The sequence below is a fragment of the Lampris incognitus genome, chromosome 4 (genome assembly GCF_029633865.1).
Source record: "Lampris incognitus isolate fLamInc1 chromosome 4, fLamInc1.hap2, whole genome shotgun sequence".
In the NCBI taxonomy this organism is placed as follows: Eukaryota; Metazoa; Chordata; class Actinopteri; order Lampriformes; family Lampridae; genus Lampris; species Lampris incognitus.
In genome coordinates this window covers 6,997,411-7,008,049 of record NC_079214.1, presented here as the reverse complement: position 1 = coordinate 7,008,049, position 10,639 = coordinate 6,997,411, and the positions used below count along the sequence as shown (strand labels likewise).

Below are 10,639 nucleotides of genomic sequence, written 5' to 3'. Positions count from 1 at the left end.
CGGCGTTACCTTCCCGAACAGAAATGGTCTGTTACATGTGGCAAACAACATATACACTACCGTTCAAAAGTTTGGGATCACCCAAACAATTTTGTGTTTTCCATGAAAAGTCACACTTATTCACCACCATATGTTGTGAAATGAATAGAAAATAGAGTCAAGACATTGACAAGGTTAGAAATAATGATTTGTATTTGAAATAAGATTTTTTTTACATCAAACTTTGCTTTCGTCAAAGAATCCTCCATTTGCAGCAATTACAGCATTGCAGACCTTTGGCATTCTAGCTGTTAATTTGTTGAGGTAATCTGGAGAAATTGCACCCCACGCTTCCAGAAGCAGCTCCCACAAGTTGGATTGGTTGGATGGGCACTTCTTTGAGCAGATTGAGTTTCTGGAGCATCACATTTGTGGGGTCAATTAAACGCTCAAAATGGCCAGAAAAAGAGAACTTTCATCTGAAATTCGACAGTCTATTCTTGTTCTTAGAAATGAAGGCTATTCCATGCGAGAAATTGCTAAGAAATTGAAGATTTCCTACACCGGTGTGTACTACTCCCTTCAGAGGACAGCACAAACAGGCTCTAACCAGAGTAGAAAAAGAAGTGGGAGGCCGCGTTGCACAACTGAGCAAGAAGATAAGTACATTAGAGTCTCTAGTTTGAGAAACAGACGCCTCACAGGTCCCCAACTGGCATCTTCATTAAATAGTACCTGTTAGAGCCTGTTTGTGCTGTCCTCTGAAGGGAGTAGTACACACCGGTGTAGGAAATCTTCAATTTCTTAGCAATTTCTCGCATGGAATAGCCTTCATTTCTAAGAACAAGAATAGACTGTCGAGTTTCAGATGAAAGTTCTCTTTTTCTGGCCATTTTGAGCGTTTAATTGACCCCACAAATGTGATGCTCCAGAAACTCAATCTGCTCAAAGAAGTGCCCATCCAACCAATCCAACTTGTGGGAGCTGCTTCTGGAAGCGTGGGGTGCAACTTCTCCAGATTACCTCAACAAATTAACAGCTAGAATGCCAAAGGTCTGCAATGCTGTAATTGCTGCAAATGGAGGATTCTTTGACGAAAGCAAAGTTTGATGTAAAAAAAATCTTATTTCAAATACAAATCATTATTTCTAACCTTGTCAATGTCTTGACTCTATTTTCTATTCATTTCACAACATATGGTGGTGAATAAGTGTGACTTTTCATGGAAAACACGAAATTGTTTGGGTGATCCCAAACTTTTGAACGGTAGTGTACGTGGGACCTTTAATGCAATATTTTGATTTATTGAATATTTCTATTAATTTCACATAATGTATTTCACAGATCCAACCCCCCCCCCCCATCTACCCATGTGGGAAGATTTAAGACAATGTAAAAAAAAAAACCGCTCTTTAGTGTGTACAAAGATGGCGCTGTTTCTCGGCTCACCTAATATTTCCAGATTTTTCAAAGCGCTCCCAACGCCCGTGCATACGGGAACGCCCCCTGGTCCATTTATCGATATTCGCAGCCAGGCAGAGGGGTAAAAACCAGGTCCAGAAAGTCAAAGTCCAAACCACGTATTTGCTCCACTCGTGCACGACACCGGCTGATTGTGGTCAACCCCGCTCCTCGACTAGGTGGGGGGAAACCAGCTAATGACATCAGCTGGTTTAGCGACCTGGTCGGAGCAGGTACACGGTTCGGACATGTGCTCTCCGGACCTGGTTTTTACGACTCTGCCCAGGTGCTCCCGCTTCAGTCTGTCTCACAGGGCAAGTTTTGACCTGAAAATCAGATGAAAAACAGACACCTGGCTTAAATTAACTATACAGAAAGTCGATGCAGAGATATGTTTAGCGCTGAAAGAAAGATCAAATCGACCTTCCTACCCTGCCGAGTAAGTGCATGAAAAACCAGTTGGCGAACCTTAACCGATGTTAGTCTGTCTTTCTACCTGCCGCCGCCCGAAGAGAAACCAAATTATGATCTTCCTTAGATTTAGCCAGAACAACTTTGCTACTTGCGGCACGGTGGCGCAGTGGTCACCTCACAGCAAGAAGGTCCTGGGTTCGAGCCTCAGGGTGGTCCAACCTTGGGGGTCGTCCCGGGTCGTCCTCTGTGGGGAGTTTGCGTGTTCTCCCCGTGTCTGCGTGGGTTTCCTCCGGGTGCTCCGGTTTCCTCCCACAGTCCAAAGACACGTAGGTCAGGTGACTCGGCCGTACTACATTGTCCCTAGGTATGAATGTGTGATGGCCCTGTGTGATGACCTGGCGGCCTGTCCAGGGGGTCTCCCCGCCTGCCGCCCAATGACTGCTGGGATAGGCTCCAGCATCCCCGCGGCCCTGAGAGCAGGATAAGTGGTTCGGATAATGGATGGATGGAACTTTGCTACGTGTTGCACCACGGTGAAGCGACGTGTGCTGAATACACTCGAGTCTTGTAGCTGCCAACGCAGCACGGTTGCCGCTTTCTTTCGTAGAATTCGAAGCTACGGCCAAAGTCAGAGAACAGTCACACAACAAGGAGAAAACAAACACCGTGTCTGCGTCTTAATTTTTAAAAGAAGTGCACAATTTAGCAAAACGAACGCACAAATTAGGGAAATAAATGTGTGCGGTGACCGTCTGTCTGTTTCTCACTGTCGCGACGGCAGAACCAACAGGTGTGGGAGGGGTAGAGCGGGGTAGACCGCCCGCTAGTTAGTTGATCGCAGATTCTATCGTTCTCTCGGACGGATAAAACGCTAAAATACCTGGGCCGCCCGCCCAAGTCCAGTAGTACCGTGTGTGGGGAAGCACTGCAGCCGACACAGAACACGCCTGCTCATATTCCCCCGTCTGTGGTTTGTCTGTTGTGGTCCTCAAGGTGACGGAGCTGAAGAGCCTGGCCAATCACGTGGTGGTGGGTACCGTCTCCTGCGAGATGCTCGACCTCTTCAGTCCGCTTCCTCAGACGCTGGCGGTGGACATCAACGACCTCGGGACGGTTAAGCTCAACCTGGAGGTCACCTGGAGGTAACGCGGATCCCCGCAAACGTCATAACCTCCACTGCCTTTTCTCTCCCGGAGCACAAAGAGAAAGCCCCTTTACCGGTCCCCTCCCTCTGCTCTGTCTTCCAGCCCGTTCGATAAGGATGACCAGACGTCCTCCACCAGCACGGTCTCCAAACGGCTCCTGTCGAACCAGAGCCCTCCAGACACGCCCTCCATGCGGGAGCAGGTGTTCTATGTGAGTCCCACGACAAAGGGAGTTTTCCGGTCTTAACCGTTTCCATCACGTGCTGTGGGTCAGGGGTCTGTTCGGTGCTGGCGAACCAGCATCGACGTGACCCGGGTCTCGCTGGAATTCCTTTTCTCTTGTTTCGTTTTGCCATCCCTCTGCACCTTCGGGCTATGAATGCTTTCACTTTGACTGGTTTGCTCTGTTTCAGCTGCTCCCGGGCTGTTTTGTCTGTAGCGGTAGTAGCCGGGTTGTGTGTGACGTGTTGCGAAGAGGAGCGTGCGAGATGTGCGGCTGTGCCAGAGCTGTGCACGGCGCCAGTGGCGCCGGTCACGTAGCGGGCGTTGGTGGCGGTGGCTTGTGCGAGAGCGATGGCGTGTATGAGCATAGCTGTGGCCCTTGTAGTTGTTTGATAGTGATTGAGTAGCGGTCCAATTTCTCCCTCCTCTTCCTCCGCCCGCCGAAGAGCGCACTGTGTGGCGGGGCGGGACGGAGCCGGTCGCTGGTCGGAGGTCTTCCGCAACGCCTCGACAGACGGGAGACCGGCCTCGCGTTTTGACTTCGCCGACAGCACGACGCCCAGATTCGCCTCTTACACCCGGTGTGTTGACACGTAGCTGTAGCGTAGCCGTACGGTTGGCTTGTAGCAGAGTGTCGTGGAGTGTTGCTTATTAATGAGTACTGACATGGTTTAAAGAAGAAGTCCAGAGAAACAACCCATGAAAGCAAGTCTGGAATACGAGTTGAAAGATGTGACTTGCGGCACGGCGGCGCAGTGGTTAGCACAGTCGCCTCCCAGCAAGAAGGCCCTGGGTTCGAGCCACCGGGGTAGTCCAACCTTGGGGGTCGTCCCGGGTCGTCCTCTGTGTGGAGTTTGCATGTTCTCCCCGTGTCTGTGTGGGTTTCCTCAGGGGGCTCCGGTTTCCTCCCACAGTCCAAAGACATGTAGGTCAGGTGAATCGGCCGTACTAAACTGTCCCTAGGTGTGAATGTGGCGGCCCTGTGATGGCCCGGCGTTCTGTCCAGGGTGTCTCCCCACCTGCAGCCCAGTGACTACTGGGATTGGCTCCAGCATCCCCGCGACCCTGAGAGCAGGATAAGCGGTTGGGATAATAGAAGATGTGACTTAGAGGTGGCTTGTTTAGGTCGTAGAAGTCCTGCAGAATGGACAAATCTGAGCTCATCCTCGAGTTTTGTCTGTCTTGTGCTGCGTCAGAGACGTGGTACCGTGCGGTGATGTGGGTATTGTACATGTCTCATGTGTTTATCTTGTTTTGTGGACGTCATTTAAAGGTACTATCAGTAAAAGTTCGAGTACATCACAGCAAATAATGACCGTCCTGTATCAGGGGGTTGGAAAGAGTCGTCGATCTGTACCAGTTTCAAACCAACGGCTTTGCCAGATGCTGCGATTGCTGGCTTTAAAAACCTGCAGTCCAGCCTCGAGCCTTTCTTTTGATGAGTAAACCAGTAGAGGGCGTGCCGCCCATTAGAAACCCAACGTTCTCCCACAAAACTACGACTTCCCACACGTTCGTCTCAATGCACATTTCAGTTTGCCAGCGTGGGGGACGAGCGATGGACTGGCCATCTGGCGTGGTGGGCAGACCACACACGGGCCGCTCCGAACAGACGAGTACACTGATCCAAAACACGAAAACCAAAAAAAAAAAATCACCTTTAATGAGTTTTATTCAAAATAACTTGTTTGGATGTGTGTACTGAAGGTAGTTTTAATTTACTAGTGGAGCGTACCACGTGGTAGACCACGTGGTAGACCCGTACTCTGCTGGTCTGAGATCGCGGTCACCATCTTCAGCGTGAACTTCGGCCATTAATTGACCTGTCGGTTGTGGGGGGTTTTGCATTCTAGTCAGTGTGTCGGGTTCGAATCCCGAGCTTTTTATGTTAACGGTATGGCTTGGTGGCGGGTTTGGAAATGTGGCCGTTTCACTCTGGCGTAATACAAAGACGGTTTTTGATCCTGGTCCGTTAATGTGGAGGAACAACCCCCGAAGATTCAAACAACCCTTGGTCGTCTGGCAACAAGTGTAGATTAAAATGACACTCGGAAGGAAGGTGAAAAACTTCACAACTATCGAGGCATAAAAGCCGGTGCTGAACTTGTGATGCTACTGCCGGACAGCAGCGTTGACATGTAATACGCGGCATGTGATAGCTTCATGTTGCCCTGGTTTATATAACACCACATGGGTGTGGGTTGGGCCCCATGTGTGCCTTGTATTAAAATCCGTCTCAAGGTGATTGGGTCACAGTTGGACAGCTGGAAACCAGGCACGGTGGTGCAGTGGTTAGTGCGGTCGCCTCACAGCAAGAAGGTCCTGGGTTCGAGCCCCGGGGTAGTCCAACCTCGGGGATCGTCCTCCGTGTGGAGTTTGCATGTTCTCCCCCGTGTCTACGTGGGTTTCCTCCGGGTGCTCCGGTTTCCTCCCACAGTCCAGAGACATGTAGGTCAGGTGAATGGGCCGTACTAAATCGTCCCTAGGTGTGAATGTGTGTCAGCCCTGTGGTGGTCTGGCGGCCTCCCTGCCTGCCGCCCGATGACTGCTGGGTTAGGCTCCAGCATCCCTGAGAGCAGGATAAGTGGTTATAATGGCATAGCTGGCTGTTTTGTATAACATGGTTACCTCTTCTGCGTTAGCTAGCTCGTGAAACTGTGCTGTTGTCTTTAGCTGTTGCAGTTCCCACTGGTCACCGATAGTGGTCACTAGAGATCTCTTTTACTGATTGTACCTTTAATAACAAACCTGAACGTGGTGGCTTATTTCTTCCGTGTGGACGTCATAAGATATCTGAGACATTCTCTCCCTCTCTCTGCCTGGCCTCCTTTCTCCCAGTCTCTGCTGAAGAGACAAGGAGAGGTGGAGAACGGGACAGTCTGGTCCAACTCCTCTGAGTCGTCTGACGACTCCTCCAGTCCGGCTCTGGGACACCACCATGCTCAGAGGTTGCCGGCCTCCCACACGCTCCTTTCTACCGCCACTCCGCTGCTGCTGACCACGCAGCCGTCCAGCACCTCCACGCCATCCCTCTCCTCCAACCAGGAGGAGGAGGAGGATCCAGACGCCGCCGAGGGGTTCTGTCAGATCGACTCGGGGAAAGATTCGGTGCCCAACGGCCATCTGCGGAGTTCTGCGTCTGACAGCCACGCCGGCGAGCTGAGCCGAGACTGGACTGCCACCTCCGTGACGCTGGTCCAATCGGCCGGCCTCTCTGAAACCTCCCAACGCCTGAGCGGTTCATACACTGACGTTTCCTCCTCTCGGCGCTCTGTGGCGGAGGGGCCGGGTGCTCTGAATGTTCCGGAGGAGTGCGTTTTGGCCCCAGAGCCGAAAGACGGCGTACGCCAGGTCTCGACGCAACAGGACGAGACATCTGAAACAAGAACGGAGGAAAAAACCACTAAGTTTGAAACAAACGGAGAGAAATTTGGGGAAGAACCATCTTCACAAGACCTCGGTCAGCGATACCACGCCATCCAGGAACTGAAACAGCCGGATGACCCGTTCAGCGTGAGTGAGCACATGTCGGTTTTAAGGTTTGGTTTTGGTTTTTTTTTTTTTTCAGTCTCAATGATGTTGACTTTGTATTTTTGCTTTTTGTCTTTTCTCTCCGCAGGATGGTTGCCAAAGTTCTTTTAGATTAAGTCAGGAAGTTGAGACGGCCCTCGAAAGTTTTGACTTTCTCAACTGTTCAGATCTTGATGATGAGGAAGAGGACGTAGAGCAGGAAGACAAGGTGGATGAGGAAGGAGGACATGGAAAGGACCAACACAAGGTGGAGGAAGAGGAGAGAGGACAGGGAACAGAGGGACAGACGATGTACACTGATGGGAGGCGAGTTTTTTCTCGAGTTAATGTGAACGTTAAATTATCCAAATATCGATTTGTAATTATACATTTTTATTTTATTTAACCCAATGTGTCATTGATTAATTAAGCACAAAACTGTGTCATGAACATCTTTTTGATATACAAGTCTGCCATATTTCCATTTGTCCCCAGCGAGGATGACGAAGAGGAGGAGGCGGGTCTAGAGATTCTTATGGAGGCGCCAGAAGGTTTCCGGAATTCGGATGAAGACTGTGACTCCCAGTCACAGGTGAGCGCGACACCCACCACCACTGACGCAGCTCTGTGACCGGGTCTGGGTGACACTAAACAAAACGTTGTGTTGATTTATCTTATCGAAAGGGGTCAAGCACAGAGAGCCTGCAGGATCTGAGCGGGATCAGAAAGGAGGAGGAGGAGGATGAAGATGAGGCAACCGAAGAACACGGTGAGAGGAGCTGACCAGTCGAGTGACCAGCTGCTGTGACGCTCAAAACTGAAACGTGTGAATTGATTTCTGTTTCCTTTCAGAAGAGGAGACATCGAGTGATCAGGCGGACCGTCCAGCTACTCCCACCAACAGGGCCACAAATCCTTTATAACCACATGCTGGAACCCACGGCTCCCGCCCGCCCCGTCAGCCTCCCAGTAAGGCCTTCCGGGGTCTCCTTGTCCTGATCAGACAAGCAAACTCTGTCCATTACGGTGGAGATTGTGCAGATATTCAAAGAAGCGCCGCCCTCGATTTGACTTGAGATTAATGAAAATGGAGGACACTGCAACCCAACTACGACTGAAAATACTTCTGGTCCAAAGCACTCAGTCGCTGGTCTACACACTCACACACTCTTAAAGGAAAACAATCACATTTGTCAACATTGCCTCTCTCTATATATGTGTTGGCGCTAACACTCCCCTGGCAGCCGTAATGCGGAGCAGTCTTATCTGTCTCTGGAATGCTGCCGAAATTGTGCGGAAAAATGTCCGCCAGTGTCCATTAATTGGAAAACTACAACCCTGCTTACGGGTTTGCCGCTACCTCCGGCGGGACACATCCGAATAGGCGGTAAGAAAATAAAAACCACACTACACATAGTTGTCATAAATGACCTGTGAGTCACGGAGTTGACGCCGCCGGCCTCTTTCCGGTGGCGTTTTGAGAGACGCACAGAAGACGGTTCAGTGTTATGGCTGCTAATGGAAAGTTATCCCGACAACATTTGAAAATAGTCATCGTTCGCCTGGGACGTCTAGGGGTCAAAGGGGAATTCCACCCAGTTTACAAACTCACACCTTGTTGTTGCCTTGTCGGCTCTCAAAGCTAAAAACCAGAGGAAACGAACCAAGGCCACTACTTCCTGCGTCATGTAAACGTACTGCCCTGAACTGCTACCTGGACAGACGCGGAGGCTAGCTTCATGCCTCCGATGACACACAGTTGTATGATAAGTCAAGTCACGTCCGGAACGTTTCTCGAAACCAAGAAAGTGTTCTCATCCCCGTGTACGTCAAAGTAAAGACATGTCGACTAGTGAACGCACATCCTCCCTAAGACAGAGGTGGAGCGGTTCAAAGCAGAGATTCAGTGCTGTTTGTTCTTTACACCCCCTCCTGGGTGTGTTATTAAGTATAATATACATATACCCATTAGCCAAAACATTAAAACCCCCTGCCTAACATTGTGTAGGGTCTCCTCGTGCCACCAAAACTGACCCGTTGAGGCGTGGACTCCACAAGACCTCTGAAGGTGTCCTCTGGTATCCGGCACCAAGACGTTAGCAGCAGTTCCTTTAAGTCCTGCAAGTTGCGAGGTGTGGGGCCTCCATGGATCGGACTTCTTTGTCCAGCACATCCCACAGAGGCTCGATGGGCTTGAGATCTGAGGAATTTGGGAGGCCAAGGCAGCACCTTGAACTCTTTGTCATGTTCCTCAAACCGTTCCTGAACAGTTTCTGCAGTGTGGCAGGGCTCGTTATCCTGCTGAAAGAGGCCGCTGCCATCAGGGAATACCGTTGCCATGAAGTGGTGTACCTGGTCTGCACCGATGTTTAGGTAGGTGGTACGTGTCAAAGGAACACCCACATGAAGGCCGGGACCCAAGGTTTCCCAGCAGAACATTGCCCAGAGCCTCACACTGCCTCCGCCGGCTTGTCTTCTTCCCATAGTGCATCCTGGTGCCATCTCTTCCCCGGGTAAACTTGGAACACGCACCCGGCCGTTCACATGAGGTAAAAGACAATTTGATTGATCAGACCAGGCCACCTTCTTCCTTTGCTCCATGGTCCAGTTCTGATGCTCACGTGCCTATTGTAGGTGCTTTTAGTGGTGGACAGGGGGTCATCATGGGAACTGACCGGTAGCTGTGATGCACTGTGTGTTCTGACACCTGTCTATCATAGCCAACATGAACTTCTCCAGCAATTTGAGCTACAGTAGCTCTTCTGTGGGATCGGACCAGACAGGCTTGCCTTCACTCCCCACGTGCATCAAAGAGACTTGGACGTCCAGGATGCTGTCGCCAGTTCACCTTCTTTGGTAGATAAAGACCACTGCATACCAGGAACACCCCACAAGACCTTCCGTTTTGGAGATGCTCTGACCCAGTCATCTGGCCATCACAATCCGGCCCTTGTCGAAGTTGCTCAGCTCCTTACACTTGTCCATTTTCCCTGCTTCCAACACATCAACTTCAAGAACTGACTGTTCGCTTGCTACCTAATGTATCCCACCCCTTGACAGGTGCCATTATAACGAGATAATCAATGTTACTCAGTGTCAGTGGTTTTAATGTTTTGGCTGATCAGCGTTTATACATTAAGAGTCCTGAAGAGGATTTATGTAATCTGTGTCCTGTGGAATCCATCATATCTCACTGCTCTGTGGTCCAATGTTTACAGACACGAGAACCGTAACATCTTTTGCCTAATATTTAAACCTGCATGTTTTGCCGTCTCGCGCTGCTGGTGTGTATCTGAAGTGCTCGGCGGACTTTGGGCAGACGTGTCTGTGGTCCATTAAGCGCCGGTCCAGTTTTCGCCTTTTGAGTTTTGGATCGCCAGAACCTTCTCACTCAGAAAAAAAGTGCCTAAGTTGAAACAGAAACACAGGGTTGTATGGAAATGGATGTTAATGAATTAAGGCCATTGAATGAGAGAGGAGTTTATGATACAGTGTTTTATTTTCTAAATGACTTAGAGTGTGCAGAATAAGAGTATTTACTGTTTCATATAAAAGAAATGTATATGTTATGAATTGTTGAAAAAATGTTTATGTTCAAAATTGTTTAAAACTTTATAAAAGTTTCTTTAAAGGTGTAATGAATCAAGGTGCCGTGTCGGGGTTTGCCTTCAAACTAGACCTCAAGAGTCTCGACTCTGAAATCCTCTGAGAGAGGAAATTTGGTGATGCAACAAAACTCACAGTTCAGTGACTGTGAAAACCTTAAGGCGAATTTGGTTTAGACAAAATGTAAATGGTCCAACACGGGGATCGCTGGTTCGAATCCCCGTGTTACCTCTGGCTTGGTCGGGCTTCCCTACAGACACAATTGGCCGTGTCTGCGGGTGGGAAACCGGATGTGGGTATGT

General features: G+C 49.8%; 1 protein-coding gene across 5 annotated transcripts in view; it reads left to right on the top strand.

Annotated features, from left to right (window-relative positions):
* Positions 1-10,377, top strand: part of LOC130112144 (rho family-interacting cell polarization regulator 1-like) — a 19,839-nt gene extending 9,462 nt beyond the window's left edge. For 4 of the 5 annotated variants that reach the window (XM_056279440.1, XM_056279439.1, XM_056279442.1 and 1 more), the window contains exons 11-16: positions 2,848-2,996; positions 3,102-3,210; positions 6,060-6,734; positions 6,841-7,323; positions 7,416-7,500; positions 7,584-10,377. In XM_056279440.1, the coding sequence (XP_056135415.1) occupies positions 2,848-2,996; positions 3,102-3,210; positions 6,060-6,734; positions 6,841-7,137 (1,230 nt within the window). In that variant the 3' untranslated portion in view covers positions 7,138-7,323; positions 7,416-7,500; positions 7,584-10,377. The remainder of the gene's footprint in view (positions 1-2,847; positions 2,997-3,101; positions 3,211-6,059; positions 6,735-6,840; positions 7,324-7,415; positions 7,501-7,583) is intronic. The other variant, XM_056279443.1, reaches the window with a different exon arrangement.
* The last annotated feature ends 262 nt before the right edge of the window (positions 10,378-10,639 follow it).